The sequence below is a fragment of the Chiloscyllium plagiosum genome, unplaced genomic scaffold (assembly GCF_037043375.1).
Source record: "Chiloscyllium plagiosum isolate Xiang-an unplaced genomic scaffold, Cpla_swu_hap1 HiC_scaffold_10, whole genome shotgun sequence".
In the NCBI taxonomy this organism is placed as follows: Eukaryota; Metazoa; Chordata; class Chondrichthyes; order Orectolobiformes; family Hemiscylliidae; genus Chiloscyllium; species Chiloscyllium plagiosum.
The window spans coordinates 56,460,308-56,487,696 of NW_028270148.1; the positions used below are offsets into that span (position 1 = coordinate 56,460,308).

General features: G+C 37.0%; 1 protein-coding gene across 33 annotated transcripts in view; it reads right to left on the reverse strand.

Moving 5' to 3' along the window:
* The window catches only part of nrxn1a (neurexin 1a), a 1,876,207-nt gene that overhangs the window by 127,855 nt on the left and 1,720,963 nt on the right, over positions 1–27,389 (reverse strand). For 25 of the 33 annotated variants that reach the window (XM_087991361.1, XM_087991355.1, XM_087991356.1 and 22 more), the window contains 2 exons: positions 5,791–5,880; positions 4,351–4,670 (listed from right to left, as the gene is read on the reverse strand). In XM_087991361.1, the coding sequence (XP_087847487.1) occupies positions 4,351–4,670; positions 5,791–5,880 (410 nt within the window). The remainder of the gene's footprint in view (positions 1–4,350; positions 4,671–5,790; positions 5,881–27,389) is intronic. The other 8 variants (XM_043695929.2, XM_087991380.1, XM_087991378.1 and 5 more) reach the window with 1 other exon arrangement.

The following is a 27,389-nucleotide window of genomic DNA, read 5'->3' on the forward strand; positions in this document are numbered from 1 at the left end:
ATAGATTTTAAAAAAAGAAACAAAGGTAATGTGAGGCAAAACCACCTCGGGGGTCATTAGGGGATGGAATGAGCTACCTGGAAGCACGGTGAAGCAAAGTTCAGTTGAAGCATTCAAAAGGGCATTGGATGATTATTTGTATAAAAATAATGCGCACGTATAGGGATACAGCAAGAGATTGACTCGAGATAACGACACTCATTTACGAGCTGTTGCAGGCACAATAGACTGAATGGCCTCCTTCTGTAACATAACATTTCTGTGAGCTTTGACTGCTTTCCTCCTGTTATGAGAAAGGCAGATATTACAGAAGATGAAAATGGTGGCACCGCTGTTACTTTTAGTCCAGGTGGGAGATGTCCCGTGAGTGAGTAGGCAACGCAGAGGGTATGCAGAATTCGTGATATTAGGGGTGAGTTGGGTGAGAGTCAATGAGGAAAGATGCTGTAGTCAATGGAATGAACGTTAAAGCATGAGCCTTGGTGGGAGGTAGGTACAGTAGCAGAGATAGAGTAATAGATACTGGAGAGAAGATGGTGGCATTTACACTGGCAGAGGGCAGAAAGGCATTGACTGACTTCCTACTGTGCTGGGCATTCCTCCAGAAGCCTGAGACTATTCTAAAAGGGTAACCACCGTGGATCAGGCTGGCTTGATCTGCTGTCCCAGCTTCACACTTCATCCTGGAGAAGAGGACATCTGAGCCTGCATCACCCCATCCAGCAGAATCTCCAGCTCCCTGCCCTTAAAGTGGGGCATCAATTTCCCCACAACTCTCAGGTTCAAGGCAAATGTCAGGAGCCACACAGGACTTTTAAAGATGGCATGGGCACCAGCGTATTCGCCGATTGGTGAGTAGTTCTGAGAACAATACAAAGTAAGATGGGACTAGAATCAGATGTGAGAAACATTATGGGGCAGGGTAGATAGTTAACAAGGTGAGTTTTGTAGGCTACAGTGAGCTGTGAGAACTGTGAGGGGACGAGATATTAATTGGAATATGGGAGGGAGGGTTTGGGATGAAGGTGAGATATTCTCATGTTCTCCAAACATAGGCCACTGTCTGTGAATGAAAGTGAGCTTTTTAACCTGGCCGTTTCAGCATTGGCCAACTGTCTCTCACTCTGATGGATGAAAATAACTTGACAAGAGTTGCTAGTTTGAGGTGAAAACCTCCCAATTCAAGGTGCAAAGTTGAAAATCAAGCCCCTTGTATCTTATATGCCACAATCTGACACAGTTCTTTTATTCAGATCTAACCAGAGCTTTGAGCTGTTTCAAAATGCAACTTTGATCAACATAGGTACATTCATTAAGGAGGCAACTGTTGAGTTTCTGTCAGTGAGAGCTGATAGGTCATTCGAGATTTACAAGAGGGTCTGTTCGCTGTATTGGTTAATGTAATTTACACTCGTCAATTTTTTAATACAGTTCAGCATTTGTTTTGCTGAATGTTGCTTTATAATAACTGCTATCACAATTTCCAACAGTAATGTGAAACTATTTCATAGCAATCATACTTATGTCATTCATTTTCTATTCAAATGCACAACTCCTCACCATTATCTGTGTTAATTTTCACAGTTCCATCATTTAAGCATCTTATCTAGTTCCGCATTACAGTTGAATGCACCCCCAACTCTCCCCTCACTATTCACTGGCCTTATCTATAAATTTATTTGTCTACAGTCCCTGAATCCATCATTAATGTAAATTAAAAACAGTAGGGATCTCACCATTAATCTCTGGTACATGCCATATTGAACTGTCCTTTGCCTGAGTCCTCAACATTATTCCCCAAAGAAAGCAACTCAAACATTCTTGTCTTCAAATCTCACTCATTTCCTGGTTTTACTTTGAATTCTCACGACACACCAACAACATAAAACTGCACAACATGCTAGTCACATTAGCCCTGCAGCGACTTGATATTCAAACATTAATTGGTTGAAGAAGGAACTTTGGTCCCTCACTGGCTCAGACAGCTGCTGACCGATCTGATTGGTGGTTATCTTGTTTTTATCACTTTCACTCTGACTTTGGTACAGCACAAAAAAAACCCTGAGCTAAGTTTTCACTGGCTTGGACTTTTCTCAGATTTTAATTTTTCAATTATGGCAACATTCAATTCATTCGCACCTTTTTTCATTTTTTATTGAGTTACTGCAAATATTAAACTAACTAAAGCTGTAACAACAATACTGACAATAATCAACATCTTGGATGGAATGATATGTGATTGACTTACATAAAGCTGAAAATGTCATCAATCTAAATTGCACTTACTTAAAAAAATAGAAATTTGGCACAGTTTGTATCACTTGAACTGAGATACTTGGTAAATTGAAGCGTTAAAATGTTCTTTTATCACTTCCTGGAGATGCGATGTATAGGGCAATAGATTTCATTCAGCTAAATTACACTTATGAATAATTAATAATACATGTAAACAAAACTCCAATTAAATTTTATTCAAGTTTAGCTACTTCAAATGAAATGCTTGTGAAATGAAAATGTTGCTGCACATGTCATGCATTGAATTGGCAAGAGAATTACCTAAATTTTCTTCCTCACACTAGTGAAATGTACCAGATGAAAATCTTGGCTCTCTTTCAGACTTGGACCATACATTTCTCCCTCTATCCCAAACTCTAACCTACTACTGACAGTCACTCCCTGCCCTTGATTCCAACTCCCATGATCTCCAGTCCCCCCTAGCAAGACACCCATCTCTCTAACAACTCCCTCCTTTATCCATGTGTCACCCTCCAACTTAGGATCCTGGAGCATGCTGTACCAGCAATGACCATGTCCCTCCTTTGTGGAGCTGCCAAGTTCGCAGGTCCAGAGGATGAGAGGTCATAAACTGGGGTCTGCAGTTGAGAGGAAAGAAGCTGGTGTCCTCTTAAGCATCTGCTGAGCTGAAAAAGAGTGAGCATGTCTTTTTTATTCCCTCAGCTTTTACACCAAACAAAGAAGATTCCAATTTTGCCTCTCCCTTTTTGTTCACCTTCTTTCAGTTGAATTCTAACTGGGAGGAAAACAAACCATTTGACTTCGATACAAACCTCCCTTCAACGCATCCATTTTCATTAGAACTGAATCCAACAGACAGACAGGTGGCCAGTCCCAATTCAGAAACGTCTTACAGTTTTGATAATGATGCTGTGGGCCTTTATTTAAACATCATTCAAATTTATCTATTCTTGGCAACGCAGCTTTCTGAAGTGAAAACTTGGTTGATTCAGGAATGAAGTGATCCAAATCCACCTCCTGAATCCAGGTGCTAACCTGAGAGGCCATTGTGATCAGAAATTCCTGGAATAACTGTCTTGTCTCTGATCCCTCGGACCTCTCACACAGTGCCATCCCCAATACTGACCAGCTTCTTCTTCCATTGCTCTGTCTTCACTTTTATCAAATCAATTCCCAATTGACCCCTACCCACCACCCCAATACTCACTCCAGTTGATTTCACACACCCAAACAGTATCCGTCAACCCCAGACCCTCTAACCTTCAGTCAACCTCCTGCCCTACAGGCAGATTTATATATTCCCCAGCAACTAGTGCCTCTGCTGTCAATCAAGCTGTCAGACAGGTAACCAAGCAGTGAGCATCAGGTCAGTGAAAATCTTCCTCTGTACATCTGTTTCTGCATTTAATTTTCCACTCTATTTCTCTTGATGTTATTTGCTGATTCATTCTCTATTTTTAGTGTTTATTGGTTAAGGAAATAGAGCAGTGGATCTGATAAGCATGACATACCAGACGATCTCAAAACCTTGTGTCATGCAATTTTCAGCAATTTGTGGTACCTGTATGATCTGAAGAGGAGGTCAAAAAGCCAATTCATAGATTTGCACTATTCCAGTAACTTCTGCATCATTTACTTTGGCATAAGAGTGTTTTTATGCAATTTATTTTGTTTGCTGAATATGTTGTTTCTTTGATCAAGAAAATCACCTTTTTTATACTTTAGAATGTTCACTGGGTAACCAACCTGATTCTTAATCACCAATATCTTCCAAATGACTGATAGTAGTTGATTTCAATAATTATATCACATATTTCTCAACAGGGGATGACTCTTAAGGTTTATTGTAATGAAACTTAGAACTTGATTGACATTGCTGGCATGGCTGAACCATTCACTTCATTTAGTCACCTGACTGAGTAGTTCACATTTTTGGAGGGGCAATCAAAAGAGTCACAGAAAATACTACACAAAAATAAAATTCTTCATTCTAGTGTTTTATAGAAAATGAAACTTAATGACAAGAGATCAACTTAACATTTCACAAATTCCAAAAAGACAATGAGAAGAAATCAAAAACCTGGGGTTACTTACCTGAGTCATGACATCTCTTGTGGTTGTAGACCGCCCTTTTCTGGTGGTAGTAGTAGCCATGGTGGTTGTAGTTTCCATTATGGTGGTTGATATTTCTGCTGGCTTTGATGTAGTTGTTGTTTCTGTCGTCATTGAAGATGCTTCCCCTACTAATCTCACACTTCCTTCTATTTTGATGTTTGGGTCACTTTCAGCTGCCATATTAAGTACTTTCAAGCCATTGTAGTATAGGCCAGTTAGCTGTCCCTGGAATGGACGATCTTTGTCCTTGCCACCAATTTTTATAGTTGCTTGGCTATTGAAGATTGTAAGTTGCCGTCCTGTGAAAACATCGTTACATATATAGGGAAAATGTTGAATGTGGACTTAATTTAAGTAAGAATTTTATTTTACAGTTATGTGAAGAAACAAGTAATTTATGAGGTGGTTAATGATTGCAATAAATTACTGAAAAATATTGTGAATAGTAATTTATTGCTCTTCAATGGAATATGTGAGCGATGTGTATTTTCTTCGATAAATCTCACTTTTTTGTTGCTTAAAGAGCAATCAGATGTGTGTGCTCCTCTTTTTCTTTGTAGAACATTCTTTCAAAAGCAATTTTTACTGAATTTAGGATACAAGCATTAACAATAGCACAAAATGTTGCTTCACAAAAATACAGAACGTATTGTGAGATCACATGATGATTTGATTGCCTTCCAGCAAGATTGCCTTCTGGTTTAAAATGAAAAACAAACTGTCAATGCAAATGTGAACTAACAAGTGACACATAAAATGAGAAAATTATGTAGAACATTTCACTCCAACAGAACAAACCTTTTGCAATAGTACCACTTCTTGATTTTTTGACAAAAATCATTTATAATACTTTTAAAGGGTTCAGTTTTTGCACAGCAAAAAACATGCAGCAAATGTCATTTTTATTGTTAACTTCTTTTCAAACTACAATTTCTTCAAATGTTTGAAGTAAACGTTAAAGGGACTTCAGATCTTATTTCCAATTTCATATGAAACACTATTTAAAGTTATCTACAGTTTAAAAGGACTTTGTTGCAGAAATGAAAAATCATGGATCACAGCTAATTGTCCATCCTTTAATGACTAAATTTAGACATATAAATATATTCTGTACAGGATTTATCACTGTTTGTTAAATGTCTAGGATTAATGTTGTACATTGACCACAATTAGATGTCTATATTTAACAGTCCCTTTAACCTTAAGTTAATGGGGTATGCTTATTAAACTGTTGATATTTCATAATGGGAAAAGAATTATTCAACACGCAATGTAAATATTTCTAACTACTGTTTAAAACATTTTGTTTTATTTAATTTTACTGGCAATTTATATTTTAAGTTTATTAGAGTTACAATCCAACGCTACTTGGTTATGTTCAAATTATTTTTTATTTGAAGTTTTAATCAATGTTTTTACCTTTGTCGAGTAGCCAATCATCAACTACTCGACCAAGTCGATATGGGATTCGCTGTCTAGCAATCGCCAGGCGTTCGTTATCATTGTTTCCTTTAAAGTTTAAAGAGACATTTCATTGGTTAAAATCTGTAAGGTCAAAGGTTAAAGGTTAATACTTAAAGCTTGAGCTATACAGTTGTCACATGAATTTTTGAATTTGGATGTTTAAGAAATGCTCCTACAACATTTCAAATTTTTCAGTCATTTAATTTTTTTTAGCAAACAAAATTATTATATTAATTAAGAATTAGAAAGCTGCATCGCCAACTAAGTTATTGAAGTTATATTATAGACAAACCAGAACAACAAATTAAATCATATCATATAACAGCTTTACAAAAGAATATTCATCTGTCTGCTAGTTTTGAAAAGAGCCCATATTAACTAGTTAAACCTTATGTCAGATGTCGGATTTATTTGTGTTCACTGTAATTGTTCACCATATTAGTCTCTTAAAGAACAGACTATGAAATCTTAATGCCTGTGACACAAACTACTTCTTCCATGCCTTAAGATACAGCTGATGTTAATTTGTTTTTTTTTGCATTTCAAAGTAAAAAAAACACATTAAATCACTCAAATTAGGAAAGCGTAAAGTGGTAAAATGAATGCTAATAGTTCTTAATAATCCATTAGGCTGAAAATCAGCAGTAATGCAAAATTATTGCATATTAACAATATCTATACAAAATCACAGATGTAGATAACAATACTGTTTTTATTTTGAAGCAAATGAGGCTTTGACAAGAGCTACTGTATATTTAACAGTCCATTTCTTTCATCATTGACATTAGGTCTTAAGCAACTGATTATTTTAAATCATTTGTTTGTTTCTTATTAAATTAATTTCTATACTCCAAATCATTTTAATTTAAAAAAATTGATGAATTTGGCTTTATTCCATGATTCCCACAAAAATGGACATTTTTTTAGGAATGTCCATAAATAGCCTGAAGATCCATAGAATGTCTATTTGTCTTTGTCCAAGTACTTTTTCATTTTAAAATTAAAATACATTCAGAGTTTTATATGTTTAACGTTCTATTTAAATTGGTTTTATGTGAAGTTTGCATTATGTACTGTCAGCTCAGTCAGGCCTGGAGCTCTTCTGCAAACAGCCCAGGTATGGGTTGACTCTCAACAAATCATCACAATAATTTAAATTATTCTCTCTGACATACCTATGTTAAATATCTGTCAGCTGCAATTCTGACATAACTCAAAACACCCTTTCAAATTTAAAATAACATACAAAACGAACATCTGTCACACCACATTGTAAATATGTGGTAATAACTAGATCAATAATTGTTAACATTATCAAATAACTGAAAACTTACTCTGTTGAACCAAGCTAAACCTTCACTGGATATAGTCAGTTCACATGGCATTGTTTAAATGCCCAAACTTCATCAATAAAAGTGGGAAAGTCCTAAATCTGGAATAATGGGATTAAACTGTTTTAACACGGATAGAACATAGAACAGTACAGCACAGAACAGGCCCTTCAGCCCACGATGTTGTGCTGACCACTGATCCTCATGTATGCACCCAAACTCAGAACACAGAATAATTTTCAAAAATGAAGCATTCAAGATAATGTAGCTGTCAACAATACAGATATAACTTCATTTCTTTCATAATAATGCATTTTTTACATTACATTTGCAAACCTATAATTGCTTGCATTGTCTTTTTCTTAAAATATAACCTTCCAATAGCCTGGCTGGGATAACTATATTTTCACAACACAGTTATCAAAATTTATGAAGCTTAGTTTGAGTGGCATGCCTCATTCACTATCATGCACTGACATTCAGGTTTCTCGCTCGAAACTTGTTTGCCACTTTATTGGAAGTTGACTTGAAAAGGATTCAGTTTGGATAAAAGATGATCATCCAAGTATTGTGCTGTGACATTGCACTTGCTGATTGAATTCGAAGTAGCTCCATTCTTCCACCGAGTAGACAATATTTTGTCACATTGTAGTGTATTAATTCTGTTTGAAAAGGTAGACTTCAAGGGAATAACAGTAATTTAACACAATCTGAGAAAGCAGGGGAAAAAGTGAAAGAGGTCAATCCTTTGAATCTGAAGTAAAGTCTGTTGCAGAATTGAGAGAAAGCAGCAGAAAAGAATCTTAATCATATCTTCATACCTGCAGGTCAGATCGGATAGACTAGCTATGTCAAGCCGACTGGCATGTCTTTTTTTTTCTTTCCTAACGTATTACATTGCCACTGTTGAAGCCTAATTCTATTTTGCCCTTTCTCAAATAAAGGTGTCAGTCACTTGACATGAAACAACATCATCGTTGAAAGGCACTGAAGGAGATGGATAAGAAGCTGAAGCTACAGAAAAACAATTCAAAGTTTAGTGGATATACTTTATCTTGACATATGCCACTTTTTTGTATATTTTTGTCTTCTTTGTTCACATTATTTAACTTGCAGGTCACACCTAAGTAATACTAACACTCACTGTCCTTTCCAGACTATTTCCACGTTTATTGAATCATCAATCGTGCAATGCTTGAGTTATTCAATGAGAAACAATGTTTACTGGGCTTTCTGGAAATAAACATTTGTAATACTTCACCACAATGTCTCCTTGCTTCTGTAGTGGAAATGTATAACTCTAAGTCAAACCACCGTACAATAAATACAGACTGATGGATTACACGTGCATGACAGAATGCTGCACTAATCATGAGGCACAGATAGCATTAGAAGCCACAACAGCTGACTCAATAGTTTTACAACTGCTGTCTGAAGTGAAATATATTTTTGAAATCATGCCATTTGTGCTTTTTTTGTACAAACTTTTATACCAAAACTATGCCTGGACTCTCGGAGAAAGTAAGAACTGTAGATTCTGGAGATCAGAGTTGAAGAGTGTGGTGCTGGAAAAGCATAGCCGGACAGGCAGTATCCAAGGAGCAGGAGAATCGATGTTTTGGGCATAAGCCTTTCATCAGGAATGAGGCTTGTGGGCCAAGGGAGCTGAGAGATAAATGGGAGGGGATTGGGGTTGGGGGGAAGGTAGCTGGGAAAGTGATAGATAGGTGAAGGTGGGGCTGAAAGTGATAGGTTGGAGAGGATGATGGAACAGATAGGCGGGAAGGAAGATGGGCAGGTAGGACCGTTCAAGAGGGCAGTACCAATTTGGGAAGGTTGGGACTGGGATAAGGTGGGGGGAGGGAAATGGGGAAACTGGTGAAATCCACATTGATCCCGTGTGGCTGGAGGGACCCAAGGCCAAAGATGATGCGTTCTTTCTCCAGGCATCGGGTGGTTAGGGTTTGGCGATGGAGGAGGCCAAGGACTTGCATGTCCTTGACCGAGTGGGAGGGGGAGTTAAAGTGTTCAGCCACTGGGTGGTGGGATTGGTTAGTGTGGGTGTCCCAGCGATGTTCTTTGATACGATCCGCAAGTTGCCCTCCTGTCTCCTTGCTTGTAATATCATTCATTCAAAAGACAATACAACTATAATGCTGCCGACTGAGGAATAATTAACGACTGAATGCCACAAACTTATACTCAGTCAATATCAGTGCTCATTAGCAATATTTTAAAGACCAATATAGAGAATTAAGACATCTTTTTGAATAACACCATTAGCTCATGAAAAAGTGTACCATCATAGCAATTTGCTTCAGCATAACTTTACCAATAAAAGTGGGAAAGTCCTAAATCTGGAATAATGGGATTAAACTGTTTTAACACGGATAGAACATAGAGCAGTACAGCACAGAACAGGCCCTTCAGCCCACGATGTTTGTGCTGACCACTGATCCTCATGTATGCACCCTCAAATTTCTGTGACCATATGCATGTCCAGTAGTCTCTTAAATGTCCCCAATGACCTTGCTTCCACAACTGCTGCTGGCAACGCATTCCATGCTCTCATAACTCTCTGTGTAAAGAACCCGCCTCTGACATCCCCTCTTTACTTTCCTCCAATCAGCTTAAAACTATGACCCCTCGTGTTAGTCATTTCTGCCCTGGAAAATAGTCTCTGGCTATCGACTCTATCTATGCCTCTCATTATCCTGTATACCTCAATTAGGGCCCCTCTCCTCCTCCTTTTCTCCAATGAGAAAAGTCCGAGCTCAGTCAATCTCTCTTCATAAGATAAGCCCTCTAGTCTAGGCAGCATCCTGGTAAACCTCCTCTGAACCCTCTCCAAAGCATCCACATCTTTCCTATAATAGGAAGACCAGAACTGGACGCAGTATTCTAAGTGCAGTCTAACCAAAGTTTTATAGAGCTGCAACAAGATCTCACGACTCTTAAACTCAATCCCCCTGTTAATGAAAGCCAAAACACCATATGCTTACTTAACAACCCTGTCCACTTGGATCGCCATTTTAAGGGATCTATGTGCCTGCACCCCAAGATCCATCTGTTCCTCCACACTGCCAAGAATCCTATCCTTAATCCTGTACTCAGCTTTCAAATTCGACCTTCCAAAATGATCACCTCGCATTTATCCAGGTTGAACTCCATCTGCCACCTCTCAGCCCATCTCTGCATCCTGTCAATGTCCCACTGCAGCCTACAACAGCCCTCTATACTGTCAATGACACCTCCAACCTTTGTGTCATCTGCAAACTTGCTGACCCATCCTTCAATCCCCTCATCCAAGTCATGAATAAAAATTACAAACAGTAGAGGCCCAAGGACAAATCCCTGTGGAACACCAGTCACCACTGACTTCCAGGCAGAATATTTTCCTTCTATTACCACTCGCTGTTGGCCAGCCAATTCTGTGTCCAGATGGCTAAGTTCCCCTGTATCCCATTCCTCCTGACCTTCTGAATGAGCCTACCATGGGGAACCTTATCAAATGTCTTGCTGAAGTCCATATACACCACATCCACAGCTCGACCCTCGTCAACTTTTCTAGTCACATCCTCAAAGAACTCGATAAGGTTTGTGAGGCATGACCTGCCCCTCACAAAGCCGTATTGATTGCATTTAATCAAGCCATGCTCTTCCAGATGGTCATAAATTCTATCCCTCAGAATCCTTTCTAACACCTTCCAGACGACAGACATGAGACTTATTGGTCTGTAATTGCCGGGGATTTCCCTATTTCCTTTCTTGAAGAGAGGAATTGCATTTGCCTCTCTCCAGTCCTCAGGTACGGCTCCAGTGGAAAGCGAGGATGCAAAGATCTTCGCAAGTGGCGAAGCAATTGCATTTCTCGTTTCCCAAAGCAGCCGAGGACAAATCTGGTCCGGGCCTGGCGACTTGTCAATCTTAATGTTTGACAAAATTTTCAGCACATCAGCTTCCTCTATCTCTATCCATTCCAGCATGCACACCTAGCAAATACATTGAAGAAATCTTATTTGTGATAATGAGGTGGAGACTTTCAATTCACTTGAGAATTCAGGTGATTTTTATGAAGGGATTATGGTCTGAATTTTTGTTTCAGAGTCAGGAGGACAGAGTTGGAACAATTCACAGCTCCCCAAACCCAAACCAGGAAAAGTGACCCTGAAGTTTGAATTTTCATTCCAGGCTGTGGTAGAGAAAATGGGACATAATATCCCATGCTTCATCTGTGCCACCTCGTGTTCCTCATCTATCCCCCAAGGGGCATCATACCGTCAATGACAATCTATGCCACTTTATTTACACCGATAGCCCTACACTAGCCCTCACCCAGAGGATCCATGCAGATAAATAACGTACTTAGGTATCTAATGCTGAATTCATGACTTTGATAGGCACATTGATAAAAAAACTATTCACTAGATTTAATTTTCCATTATCTCTTACAGAAGAGTACCTGTATTCATTGGCCCACTTTATATGAACTGTGAGCTGACAGGCCCCACATTGTGATAAGGAATGGTTGTGAAGTCAGTTATGCAGCCCTCATTTTGCAATGATAACACTCAGACTCATCTTAACACACCAAGTGAAATACTAAGTGCTGACCATTTTTTAATTCGGCAAGACATTTTTTTTCCACTATTTAAAGGACATAGATCTCAGCCTGATAGTTTCTTTTGACGGATCCCTTTAACAACACCTTTGACAACCTCAAGGTGTCTGACAGTTCTAATGAGTTTATTTACCTTTCATGAACATTTATGTTGTATATTCAACAATTCCAAGATTGACATTACCCTTCACAAAGGTCACCTGACCTCTCGCTGAAATGAACCAAGGCCATAGCCAAAAGGGTGCTTTACCTCTCTCAAAGAATACCCTAAATTTCCAAACCAATCCAGTCAGGCTTTTGTCTATCAGAACTAAAGTTCTCAATTTGTATTTTGGACTTACAATTTGCAAATTTAAGATCTGATTGAGGCGATTGCACTCTAGCACATGCAGTTGCCTCCATGAACTATGATTGTCCAAATTAAAACTCACCATGAGCTATGGACATGCAACTTAGAAGTCATCTCATTCCCTCACCCCTATGATAATGGTAAGGGATTAGGATTTCTGGATTTGTGTCTTTGGCATCAATTTTCATTAAGATAAAGAGTCTCTCCATCAGCTGAAAAATTCAGGGCAAAGGCTTATTTATGGTTTATGGCATCCTCTAAATGTTTTAATTACATTCCATGAACACGATTTAGTTATACGTGTGTCAAAATCATGCATGATTTCCCTTTGTTGAACTACTTCATTGCTATATCATACTAACTTCACTTGCTCGACATGGAATACAAATGCAAGGAGATGAAAAGCACAAAGAAGTGACTTGATATGTGAGAGAGTTAATGAACATTTTACCTCAAATTAACATGTCTTCTTTGATGTTGTAGATTGACATCTTGAGACAGTGCACCACAGAGTAATAGCAACATGCAAATTTGAATCTCTAATTCTTCCAATTAACTTTCAGCCTTGACCAAAACTCATTTATATTAGAGTATATTTGTTCTGCTTAATAGACATTTGAAAGGCAAGGTAAAGAGAGAAGGAGAGGCTGTATTCATATGACATCTTAGTTTTTAACAGGGCATTACAAAATGCCTTGCATTCAAATAAAAATTTCAGAATGTAATCACTTCTAGTTTCAGTGTCGTTGAAATTGGCACCGTATTGCACAAAGACAGTATTACAAACAGTAGTAAGATAAATAATTATATAAGGTATTTGCTGGTGCTGGTTGAAAAATAAATAACAGCCATGACACCTCTCCTCTCTGTCAAATGACACCAATAGATATTGTGTACACAACTAAGACTACTGATGCTTATTTGAATGTCTCAACTACTATCCTTATTTTTTGGTAGTTTCAATACTTAGATAATTTATCTAAAGTTAGGTCATTGCACTTGCAAAGTTTTTTTGTTCTGCTCAATATGAAGATTGTCAATAAAGCATTTAATGAGAAGATTTCCCTATAAAGGATTTTCTTCTGTCCTCCCTCTTTGGAACATCTCTTCATCTGGACAACCTCTACAAGGATAAGAGTGGATCATCTGATACTTATATATTTGCAAAGCTGTTCCTACTAATACTGTTCTAATGAAATCTACAGGAGGATATGCTTCTCAAACATGGCAAGGAACCTTCAGTCTGTTGTTCTCTTCCCTAAGCCAACATTTTAAGAATTAACCATAACCGGACCTTGGAGCATCCTGTTGCTGCACTAGATTGCTTATTCAAAAATATTCACAATTACTCTGGAAGACATTGGTGAATTGTAGCATTTTGTTTTACTCAAGAGGGTTGAGGTTATCCAAAGGTATTTCTTAAGGACAAGCAAAAAGAAGAATGTTCAGCCTGTGTTTAATACAGGCTGTATGTATTGCTCATTAGTGAGTTTGGAGAAGATTTGTAGCTCAGGTTGAGGTTCAGTAAGTTTGCTTGCTGAGCTGGAAGGCTCATTTTCAGACGTTTCGTCACCATACTAGATAACATCATCAGTGAGCTTCCAGTGAAGAACTGGTGTTATGGCCTGCTTTCTGTTTACATGTTTAACTTTCCTTGGGTTAGTGATGTCATTTCCTGTGATATCATTTCAGGTGTTGATGTCATTTTCTGTTTTTTTTTCCTCAGAGGGTGGTAGATGGGATCCAAATCAATGTGTTTGTTGATAGAGTTACCCAGTTGGAATGCCATGCTTCTCGGAATTCTTTTGCATGTCTCTGTTTGGCTTGTCCTGAGATGAAGGTGTTGTCCCAGTCAAAGTGGTGTCCTTCCTTATTTGTATGTAAGGGTATTAATGATAGTGAGTCATGTCTTTTTGTGACTAGTGATATTTATGTATCCTGGTAGCTAGCTTTCTGCCTATTTGTCCAATATAGTCTTTGTTACAGCTCTTGCAAGGTACTTTCTAAATGATGTTAGTTTTACTTGTTGACTGTACAGGATCTTTTAAGTTCATTAGCTGCTGTTTTAGTGTGTTGGTGGGTTTGTGGACTACCATGGTGACAAGAGGTCAGAGTACTTTGGTAGTCATATACAAGATGTCTTTGATGTCGGGAGGTCTCTGCGTGTGTTTTATCTGCTTGTTTGGGTTTGTTGCTGAGAAATCAACGAACTGTGTTCATTGGGTACCCGTTCTTTTTGAATACGCTGTATAGGTAGTTTTCTTCTGCTCTTTGTAGTTCCTCGGTGCTGCAGTGTGTGGTGGTTTGCTGAAATAATATTTTAATACAGCTTCGTTTGTAAATGTTGGGATGAATGCCTCTGTAGTTCAGTATTTGGTCCATATGCGTTGTTTTCCTGTAGACGCTTGTTTGAAGTTACTAATTGACTGATCACTCTATTGTGACATCTAGGAATGGCAGTTTGTTGTGGTTTTCCTCCTCTTTAGTGTATTTTATGCCTGTACTGATATTATTGATGGTCTTGAGGGTTTCCTCTAATTTGTTTCATGTAGTGATGACAAAGGTGGCATCCACATAGCGGACCCAAAGTTTGGGTTGGATGGTTGGCAGAGCTGTTTGCTAGAGTCTCCGCATTACTGCCTCTGCTTGGAACCCTGATATCGGAGATCCCACAGGTGTTCCGTTGGTTTGTCTGTTGGTTTTGTTCTGGAAAGTGAAGTGGTTGGTAAGGCATAGGTCCATTAGCTTGACAACGTCTTTGCTAATGAAGTTGGTGGTGTCTGGTGTATGTGTCTTTGGTTCTTCTAATAGTGTAGTCAGTGTTTCTTTGGCCAGGATGATGTTAATGGATGTGAACAGGGCTGTTACACCAAAGGTTACCATTATTTCATCCTCTTTTATCTTAGTGTCTTTGTTGGTCTTCAGAAATTCTTGGGTGGAATGAATAGAGTGGCGTGATTCTTCTATTAAGTGTTTTAGTCTTTGGTGTAGTTTCTTGGCTAATCTATAAGTGGTGTTCCAGGTAGCGAGACTATGGGTCTGAGAGGAGCTCCTGGTTTGTGAATTTTGGGTAATCCATAGAAGCGTGGTGTGTTGGATCCACCTGGTTTCATTTTTTGGAAGCCTGTCTTGTGTAACTGTCCAGATTTCTGAGTCAGGCTGGGATTTGGTTCTCTCGTTGTGGGGTTGGGTCTATTGCCACCTGTTGGTAAATGTCGGTATCTGTCGGCATTGCCCATTTTGAAGAATTCGCTTTGCCCAATATTAAGCTGGTGATGTGAATAAGTTGAATTGCAAAGATGGTAACTGAGGTATAGTTTGTCGAAACATATTTAGTTGAAGTAAAGTTTTGATAATATGTATTTTGAAATTCCTTTCCTAGAGTTTTCCCTTATACTGACTTAGAAAACTTAGCCTCATGATATTATTGAACACAAATTGCTAATAGATCACAACCTTTAGACTCCATTTGTTTCAATTTAGAGAATGCAGACTTCCTACAGTTCAAAATTGTTAAACGTCTTTTGTTACATTTTTAAAGATCATTTCAATTTCGTAAACTGGCAAATGTAAAATACTTAAGGTAATACAGCAATTAACAGAAATTGTTTCACTATGAATGCATTAGATTGGTGTTGTGGTCAAGAGGCTTGCTGAAAAAATTTCCTTTTCATGTTTTGATCATGATATTTTCACAAACTGCAAAGGTGTTGAATAAATGTATCTGAGTAACAGGGCTTTAGAGGTGTCATGGTAACTTATTGAAAAAACATGGATGAATCATGATAAAGATGCCAAAAGGTGAAGGAAAGTTAGCAAGAATCACAAACATCAATGAAAATGGAAATGTTTGTTGGATTGCCTCTACTGGTACCATATATTATCCAGAATTATTGAATCTGGATTCTGGTTATTTCTGTACGTCAGGGACAGAATGCTTCTCCTCACCATAATATACTGGGGTTGGCATTATTACCATTTATTGAAGAGAGGAAATCAAATGTATCTTAATCTAATGAAGCAAGATGATGGTGAGGTGTAAGGCACTGATGGGCTGACCACTTTTACCCACTGTAAATGCTTTCCATATAAATGTTGTTCGAATGCAAATATTAATCTGTGATGCCAGCACATTCAAAGCAGAAATAAAAAGCCTGTTTTTTTTTCCTCTTTGACACACAAAAGGGGTGGACTAATTTTAATACAAAATTAAGTTAAAGTAAATGACTTGAATTGAAGATCTAATTTGTATCATCTCATAATTTTAACATGAGGCACAATTTTAATGTTTTGCAATATTGAATTTCTCACTTGTTAAACATGTCTCTAGGTTCTGTTTCTAGACTTTGGAAAAATGAGTTTTTTAACTTCATTCATGGCATATGAGCCACAGACAGGAAGTGCACAGTGCACAAAATCAAATTGGCAGGTCACTTATCTTCACAAAAGTTAAATCTACAAAAATGATGGCAAATTTGAGGGGTAAAGAAAATTGTAGGATCCAAGAGTTTTGTGATAAAAATAGAACTTTTTAAAATAATCTAGAATGAGCTGCCTCATTTTTGTGGATGAGTTGTGATTTGCTGAGAGAAGTCTCCTTTCAGTTCCTTGCTTGTGACATTTTGCAGATCTCCACGGAGTCTGAATGAAAGTGCATGGTTATAGATTACTCTGAAGTCAGAATGTCATAACATTTAAAGCCATCCTGTAGGAATCTAATCTGCAGGTGATGACAATATCTTGCTTTATTTCTGTCCTGCCATTCTGATTTTTCAATATATAACCGTGCACCTTACAGTGCATTATTTTCAAAAGTATTCATATCTACGATGATTATAAACACAATTTTTGAAATTGCTGCAGAAGCTATGAGATGGCTGCATAACATTAGCTAACTTTTCACAGACTCGAAAGGGTGGCTTTTGAACCAGGAGTATCTCCCAAAGCCATGACTGATGACTCTTGTGCTCATCTTATGCAGAGTTGTACAGCACGTGTACAATGAAAGTCATGCTGTTACATGAACTATGATAGAATAGATCTGTTAGTGGGCTGAAACAATGAGCATGATATTACAGGCCTCCCAAATAGGATTGGTTTCAGTTCAACACCCTGACATTGTCCTGCTACAAAAACATTTATCCAGCAGTGGGCTACAATGCTAGGTGGTTGCATGATCCTGGCAGATGACCAGTTAATTTGCATACTCAAAGACCCTATTAAAAAACATTTCATGGAGATTGCCATATTATTCTGATGGATGCCACTGAAATGCTGCTCGTTTGCTACTTGACTGCGATGTAAATGATGGGATCTTAGAAGAATGTGATATGTAAGCATACCATATACTTGAATGGTTTTAGTCTCTCCTGGCCATGCACTCAGTAATGGATATGCCGATAATGGCCAGTATCATCTTATAAATGGGGGCGAGAACATGCAGGTGCTCATTTTCCCCCTTCAATTGGCAGTTACTATCTCTGTAACTGTAAAAGAGACAGGAAACATGTCAATAGGTGTCATTTAATCTCTTGCATGATGTGGCAGGCATGGTTCAATATTTGGCAATGTGTGCAACTAGTGAGATGTGTGTGTGAACCTTGTAGTAGATGAGGCCTGACTGACAGAGCTCGTTGTAGGTCGGTTACATGCTTGTGGTGATTTAAGCAGTATCTGAGGATACTGATGCAGTTATAGCATTTGAAGATGCATTCACTGACCTTCACTGCATGTGTGAAATCATCAAACTTTGCTGAGGCATTGTATCCAGTTCTTAGGGCTGGATCCCTGACAGTGACCTAGACAGCTCCCTATTTTCATTGCCTTTACACTGTGTCTACAGAACCTCCTTTTTGTGCAGATTCAGGGAACCTCTTCTTTCCCCTTTTTCTGTCAAAACATTCAGTCCAGTGTCTGAAAACTCTGAAACATTAAACCCTTTTATGTTGCGCCATTTGTTACTCTTTCCGGGTCAGATTCTGTTCGATCAAACTCTCATCTGCTTTGCCACAACACACCTCCCATAGCTTTAAGCAGTGCAGGTAAGCTTTAAGTGGCACTTGCCACTCACAATATTAGATCCATTTCTATATATCCAGCCAATAAACATTGCAGCTAGAACTGGTTTGATCTTCAATAATCAGAATGAGCAGACAACATAAAATTGGCATGCTGCTTCCATTGCAATCACAAATGGGTTAGCAACACATTGAAATCTGCACAGCTTAATTGGGGAATATCCAATTAAGACCCACAACACAGAGAGACACATAGACAACAACTGCACAAAACTGCAGTTGTTCCTATGATTGTTGTAGAAAGAGCTTAATATTTAGGTATAAAGTTTTTTGTTGCTACCTTCAGTTTTTGATTGTGTTATAAATAGGGTCTAATTTATCAACTTTTGATGTTTATAAATTCAATTTTAAAAATTCAAATTGATACAGTTAACATGGAGTTGTCAATTTTTAACAAATGATCACAATTTTTATAGAAATAAAGCATTTCTATTTAAAACTTGAAAGTTGCAGTTTGAACAGAGACTTCCTCAATATCTGTCACTTACATCAAAATATCTTGGGGTAGGAACCTGTCATTATGTTTTCTAAGAGTTATGCATGGTTTGAAGTCAACCAACTGGAACAATGGAAGAGAGGTCATTGTTTAGATGAGAGCTTGCAAAGTCAAAGCCATAGGCACCAGAGTTGATGGAAAATGGCATTCCAAAGATAAAATCTGTTGCGTGTCAGAGCTAAGCTAACAGAAGGAGCCTGTGGCAAAGCAAGTACTTTGGTTGTTTTCACTGCATTTGAGAGTGGCATTTCAATTTGTGTATTTATGCCTCTAAGACATTTTATTATCCAAGAGTAATCTATTTCAAATTGTACAATTTAAACTGTATGCATTTTATTGATGCTATCGGCCAGCTATGTAAACAGATCTTGTAGATAATGACTTAATAACAGTAAAGTACAGGTGCCTACTATTTTCTTTCATTTTATTGCAGAGTGATTTTTAATATTATTGTTTCTTTATGTGTTGAAAGTAAAAATGACACCATTTACAGAAAACAGGTAAATGCAAAGTTATGCTAGATTTGTCTGATTTATATATTTGTTTGTTCAAATGGTATTTTCTCTGAACAATATCCTATTTTTCTCGGCCAGATAACAACTGTAAGTTTCTAATTTGAGTGTAAAAGGTATTCTAATAACAAATTGAACTCAAAATTGTACTAGTTTGGACAAATATTATAAACCAAGCATGTACTTTTGATTGTGAATTCTGCCTTGAACCAATGCAACTGGGCTGTTTTGGAACATAATTTCATTAAAAATAACTTTTAAAACATTTCTTAATATTTTTAAGAGCGATCATTTCTTTAGTACAGCTGAGAATGTGTTTGTCTAAAAATTATATATTTTTAGTCAAAAACAGAAATTGCTGGAGAAAATCAAGGAATTCTGATTAGGAGTCACCAGTCCTGAAATGCGTCCTTCTGCTTTCTTCCCACAAATGCTGCCAGACTTGATGAGTTTCTTCAGCAATTTCTGTTTTTGTTTCCGATCTGCAGTGCTTTTTTTATTTTTGCATTTTTAATCACTTGTGTTTAATAACCAGTTGTGAATAATCCAATTTTAAATAAACATTACCTTTTTAAAAAATATATTAATTCATATAGTTTAACTAGTATGAAATGTACAGTAGTCAACTTCAAAGTAAATAAAAACTTTTGAAACATACCCAATAGTGTCCTTGAGTCTAAAAAATGAGATTTTTAACTACCTCCTCTAAGATTCTGGACACAATTTCTGAAAACTTTTCATGATTAATTCAATCTGCAACATGGCCTATTTTGTGGCCATTTTTGAGCAAATTGCATGAAAAAAACAGTGCAAAAAGTATTTATAAGAACAATATCATCCATATAATATCTGGATTTAAAGACATCTTAATTATCTTTGACAACAAATTAAATGAGTTGTATTTATGGAAAATAAAACTACATATTTTTTATAGAATAAAGTCAATAGGCTATCATAAACAAAATCTTGAAGACACTTTATTTATATGAATGCATGTAGTCAACAATTAATCCAATTTGGTCTACATGCAGCTTTTGTATATGGCAAGACTGTATGGTTGAAATTACTGTTGGTAATGATAGTTGAGAAGTGCTTAACATATTTAGCCAGCATACCCTTCTCCCTTTTAAAATATAAGAATTGTATTTGGTGATGACTACTTCCCCCCTCACAGATCTTAATTTTCCAATAAGAATTATCTGACTCGTGTTCATGGACTATCACACCAATAGTGGCATTATCAAAAGAAAAATCAAAGCTAGTGGTGGTAAACTGAACTCAAAACTGTAAATGTCAGCAAAGAGAAAGAAAAACTATACATTATAAATGATAAGCCATGTCTATATGTGTGTAACAATGCAATAAATTCTTAAGATTTGGATAGCTTCCAACAGTAGCAAATCTTTCACTAGAGTAAGGAAGGCAAAGAGGAGACAAATATTTTTCAAATTATAAAATAATTTAATAGGATGAAAGGGAAAGACTATTCATTTGATTAAGGAATCAGTCATCAGGGTAGTCAATTTCAAATTGTTGAATAAAAAAAAGGCAAGTCAAAATAAGTCTTTTACTGAAAGGATTCTTGGAGCACAAAATATTTTTTTTCCATATATAGTAGTTGGCCATGATGCCTTTGAAGAGGAAAGTGCACCAATATTTAACGATGAACAATAACAGGTAGAAAACAGGGCAATGGCATTCGATTTAGATTGCCATATAGCAAAGAATGGTTCAGATATGATAAACAGATTCTTCTGTGTTCTAAACATCTAATTTCTTTAGCATATTCAGATCTTCATAATTTATTTGAGGAGAATTGTCATTCTTTAAAGTCAACAATGACTGTTACCAATAATAGCAAAGTAACTAACTTAAATTGTTTTGCACTGTTTTGAGAGTTAAAAGACAGTACAAACAAGTGGTAATTCAATAATATTGTGAATAGTAATTTCTAACTTTAAAAGCTTCTAATTCAGACTGTGAAACAGAAGAAATTGCACTGAGGTAGAACTTTTAATTCTCAGCATTGTTGCTTCAAATCAGTCAGAACCATTTAATAAAAACAGAAAGATTTAGATGAAACAACTATTAAAACACATTTGTATGTGTTCTGCACATGAAAGTTAATGTAATATAAGAAAGGTTTTTCTTTGATTTATTCAAAAGCAAGAGAATTGCAAAAAGAAAAGCTCACCAATTTACTTTATGCATGGCCCATAACCTTTGGCAAATGAAAAGTGAAAGAATTCAAAGAGCTAACATTTAGATTGGCTTATCATTATAATAAGAATTACATTTTATCCCAACTGACACCTGTGCCCTACAAGTAATTTTACCAGCAAACCATTAGCATCACGGGGCAACAGGCATCATTTCTCAAAAAATGAAAATGACATCCAGGTAACAATACAAAATTATCCATCTGCCAGTAATAGAAGACTATTCTCTACAATATTTAATAATCTGAAAACATGCTGCTAGCTCTAAGAATTGAAAAAGTTAGATTTCAACAGTTACAGGCAGATGGTCTATTCATTGGACTTACTGAAGTACAAAATGGCATGCAATGTCTTCACAAAACATGTTGATTTGCCCTAAATGTTACAATGGCTTGTGCGTGATTGCTTTTACAGTGGCCCCCAAAAAAAGGGTAATTACAAACCATGCACAAATTGACCACTGGTTTCTAACAATCTATGTTATTTTTGTATTGATAAAAAACATTTTTATTTTGCTTTTCATGTGCCCTGAATCTTGCTTCTGGCTGTTGTCATGTATCATTATTCTATCACATGACCATTATTTCTGTGGACACATCTTTCAGAAAGGAGGTCTACACATTCTAGTCCTGACAAAACCTATCAATCGGTCAAAGCAAACCAATCAAAATCAATATTGTTTTGTGACAGTAATTTGTTTTAGAGAAAACATCACAGCTTGGTACTAGCTTGTATGGACACCTCAGAATGATTCAGTATGTTACAACAATCAATAAAGCATTTTCAGCTTTAGGAGGTACAACATTTTGGCGGTGTACTCCATACCTAAACTGCAAAATTTGAAAATATGCTCAATATTTCCATGCATCTAAATTTATTGTCCATGAAACTGGACAATATTTTGATGGGCTCGAATATTCTGACAGACCAAAATCTCAATTCCAATGAAAGGCTTGTAAATTTCATTAAATCATCTGCAATGATGGTCTGGGACTAAGCCTTTGTTCCTGCAACTTAGGGCACCAAGCTAGTGACAAACAAGAATCAAGATTTGAAAACGATAGCATGAGGATCATGTAAAGTTGGTCCTCTTGTATTATCAGTACATGACTGAAGTGCTGCTGAAACCAGCCTTTTATCATTGGGCAGTGAGGAAGACTCTTTGTTTGGTAGAGATGTCACCCACTAGAATAAGTGGACAAGGTCAATTAAATAGATGGCAGTTTTGTGATGCCCCACCTTCTCAACCTTGCTTGAGGTGTGCTGATCCTCCAATTAAACTTACCACTAATCATCCCTCTCTCTCTGTCTGCCTCTCTCTCTCTCTCTCTCTCTCTCTCTCCAGTGAGTGAGCAAGTCTATCTGCTTCCAGTGGTGCAATTATGAAGAATTGGCCAAGAGCATATTATTGGATCACAGTTTCAATGATAAGGCACAAGAAGTCTCCTATTCCTTTAGGATCCATGTTCACATAAGTAAATGCATTTTAACTTACACTTTCATTGGCAGTTTTGAGGGACCAATCATTTTTGGTTTCTGAGAGAACTAAATGTAGCATTTGTGGTGGTTGGGCAACAATTATTTGTGGGAAGGGGCTGAATTAGACTCTGTCAATTGAAATTCAGGTATCTGTTTCTGATGGCCACCCACTTCAACTTCATGGGCATTTAAATGGTCATTGGATAGGCATATGGACAAGAATGGAATAGTTTAGATTAGATGGGCTTCAGATTGATGTCACAGGATAGTGCAACATCGAGGGCCAAAGGGCCTGTACTGCAATGTAATGTTCTGTGTTCTATGAGAGAACGCGCCCTAACCTGTGCTCACAGATTCATACACGGTGCATATTTTTATCTGATACATAAGCATGCTGCAATCTAATCTTTAAGCTTCTTAGAGTCTGCAGAGAACTACATGTATGAATTCACAAATAATAACAATATATGTTATTCACATATCCCGAACAATAAACCAAAGAGGTGCTGCACTATACACAAAAGATGCTGGGAATCAGGCAGCATCCACGGACAGAGATTAAGCTAACACTGCAAGTCGAAATAATTCTTCATCAGAGCTGGCAGCTCTTCATCGGCAGAGTCATCTAGATTCAAAACTTTATTTTGTTCTCTCTCTCTCTCCACAGATGCTGCCTGACCCACTGTGATTTCCAGATTTTTTTTCAGTACAGCTTCCAGTATCTGCAATAATTTGTTTCTGCACTGTACAGCTATTCTTAGCTTGACTTCTTACAAACACCTATTAGCCATGGAGTTAAAAATGTAAACTAGATCCGTGACAACATTTTGAAATATAATCTTTTTGACGCTAAGAACTGAACTGGAACAGTGAATGCATTTTTATTATACAAATAAGATTCTGCTGTAATCAGTATAATTAGTTATGGTTTTTAATATGTAAAGTTGCAATTGGTCACAGAAATACAAATTTAAACTAACTCATGGGACATAACTAAAAATGCAATGTCTGTGGTGATGGACTTGTCGCTATTGTTTTATTTAGAATTTTCTCAGTTTTATTAAAGTTTATCTACTATTAAATTCTGTTAATCATTTGAATCACACTCTGCTTATATTAAAGAAAAAATTGTCCTTGTGTGGTATTTTTATTAGTCAGAAAATAAAGTTAAACTATGAATTATTTTCTAAATAGTAGGAAACTGAGTTTGTCCATAACTGACTTATGATTTCACCATTTGTCACTTGTCTACCAAGTGTCATCAGTAGAATCTAAATTGTTATAGCTAGTCCATTACATTGCTTGTATTTCCTTCCCACGCCATGAAAACAAAATCATGCGCCATTCTGGAGCTAAGAAATAACCGCATTCATCACGACAACTTACATCTGAAATTAGCATTAGTAACCTAAAAGAAATTAAGTGATACCATGGCATTCATTTTTCAAACTTGCTTTTTTATCCTCGAGGCTGGCAAAATTGTGTTTAGGAAATGGTGTTTATGTTTTCTTTGCATACGCCTCAAAACAATGTTCTCAAAATGCAGCGCTTCCATTCATGCACCTCATGTCAATAAATTCACAGATACAACTGACAAATTCAATAAATAGACTAGACAGATCTGTTTGGTTTCTTCCTTGATGGAACACGGAACCAAGCAACATAAGTCATGTCAACAACCAGAAAAGCAGATGGTACTTCTCTTCTTTGAGTGTCTTTAATTTTATTTAAAGGCTTGCCTTGACAATCATCAAAATATGCCTTTGCTGAACAACCTACAAACTTCTATTAATCGATAGTATTAATTATTCTTTAAAAGTGATGGATTTCCAGCGGTTTTCTCATATTTTCAATTTCTTTCATTTTGCAAAATTCATGAAGCAAATTTAAAGTAGCTTTTCTGCAAAACACAGTAGCTATAACTTTTCTGTGATTTTTGTTTCCTGACTGAGCTAAATTGAACTATCTACCTCGCGTGCTAAAGCAATTAATTCAATATGATACCTTGGGCAAAAAATGCAGATTGATTTCTGTGCGTTACGCTGCTTCCGTTTCCTAAATTAATGCCCATGCCAAAAAAAAGAAACATGCCAGGGAACGATACTTTCACATTTCAGTAATTTGATTCACTGAGTTTATAGTGACACTTTAAAATTTATCTCTCAGTTTACATTAGTATACAAAACATTTTGTGACTTCGAATTTTTTTGTGGTGCTTGCATGAAATGAGCTGCCAGGGAAGTGGTGGAGGTAGGTATAATTACAACATTCAAAAGACATCTGAATGGGTATATGAATAGGAAGCATTTACAAGGGAATGGGCCAAATGCTGGCAAATGGGACTAGGTCAGATTGAAATGTCTGGTCAGTATGGACAAGTTGGACTGAAGGGTCTGTGTCCGTGTCTTATGATTTGATGTTCATTTCAGTTTTAGACTAAAGTTGGCCATAGGCTTTTTGAACTGCCTTTTTTTATAAGTACGATTGGTCAAGTTTACAAGGCAAGATGTACAATTTTAGTGCTGAGTCCATTCAAATGATAAGAAGACGATTCAACATATTACTTTGTGCTGGCTCTTCAGAACAGCTGTTTCTTGAAATATTTCACATTCAAATATACGTACAGTAACATTTTGAAAATTAGTATTTTAATGCTTTATTCCTTGTTCCAGGGCACCAGCTATTCTCAGTCCTATTTTGGTGCACTTTAAGGATAAAGATGGTCTCGAGGATACTGGAAAACCTTTCAAAAGTACAGCATTGGCATGCCTCAATATCACTTCATCTAACATCCACATACATGCACCTCCTACCAGATTCCACTGTGCAATGATCAGGAACAAGATCATCAAAGGGCACCTCAGCTGAGATTAGCCAGTTCAGCTACTAGAATTTGTGACCTTCCTAGTGTTAATAACTCAAGTCAACAGTGCTCTGTGCATTTCTGAACTAATCTATTTAAAGAGTTTAAGTAGACTGAGTTTGAAAGTGCTTGATTTCAGCTATTCTCTGAAAGCAAAATCAATTTGTATTAATGCAGTGCATAAGATTATCATTATCATGAATGAGCTTAAATGTCTTGGTCCTTAATATGAGTTCATTATCAAAGTTCCAATATGTTTTAATCAAATTTAGATTAACAAATTTAATTTATTTCTGATCATAATTTTAGAGTTAAATATGTGCAACTGTTAATCTTAATACAAATGTGAGAAAAAAAAGCTGTCTGACCCGTGTTTGAACAACCACATGACTTCTTTTCCTCACTGTTGCACCAATCAATACTTATGACTCTGCCATGCTGAAGCAGAACTTCAATCCTGCATCACTGCACATTTTCCAGTCCCTTGATCAAAGATGATAACTCACTCACAATATGCATGGCAATTGTTTGGAAAGTCGAAAAAGCATATTTTTACACAACAACAAATCATCAATATTTTGAATCTGACCACAAAAACATTAGGAATGAACTACATATTTCAATCATCCACTTTTTTTTTAGGTGAAATTCCACCCATGTTTTTCTAGCTCTCAATGTGTGTCCATCAGCATCTAACTGAACCAATAGTTTCCATTGTGCTGAGGAGATATTCAAGAACAGTGAATATGATAGGACAGGGTAAATCACAGCAGATTTATTTCAATGCCTTGCCTAATCAGTGGTCTGCATTGGTCAGAAAAACTTGGTTTCAAATGGAGACTAATAAATCCACAACTCTTTGCAAACCTTCATACCAGATATTTACAAGCTTCCATGTCAGACAGTAGTTTTAAAACTTTTCAAAATATCATTGTGTCATAACACCGTCCAATGCCTGCTTATATATTAAACATACTCAAGAGACCCTGAAATAATGATGTTGTTTATGTGTTGTTACTAATTTTCTTAATATAATCCTGAGCGCATTAAGTGGGTTACAGAGGGGCATAGATGAGATGTAGAGCTGGGCTGAGATGTGGCAAATGGAGTCTAATGTGAAAAAGAGTGAGGTAGTTCACTTCAGAAGAAGTAACAGGAATGCAGAGTACTGGCCTAATGGTAAAATTCTTGGCAGAGTTGATGAACAGAGAGATCTCAGTGTCCAGGTGCATAAATCCCTGAAAGTTGGCACCCAGGTCGATAGGGCTGTTAAGAAAGCATATGGTGTGTTAGCATTTATTGGTAAGGGAATTGAGTTTTGGAGTCACAAAGTCATGCTTCAGTTCTACAAGACACTGGTAAGGCTGCACCTGGAGTATTGCATACAGTTCTGGTCACCACATCATAGGAAGGATGTGGAAGCTTTGGAAAGGGTTCGGGGAGATTTCCTAGGATGTTGCCTGGTATGGAAGGAAGGTCTTACAGGAAAGGCTGAGGGAACTGGAGAGAAGAAGGTTGAGAGGTGACTTAGTTGAGACATATAAGATAATCAGAGGGTTAGATAGAATGGAAAGTGAGAGCCTTTTTCCTTGGATGGTGAAGGCTAA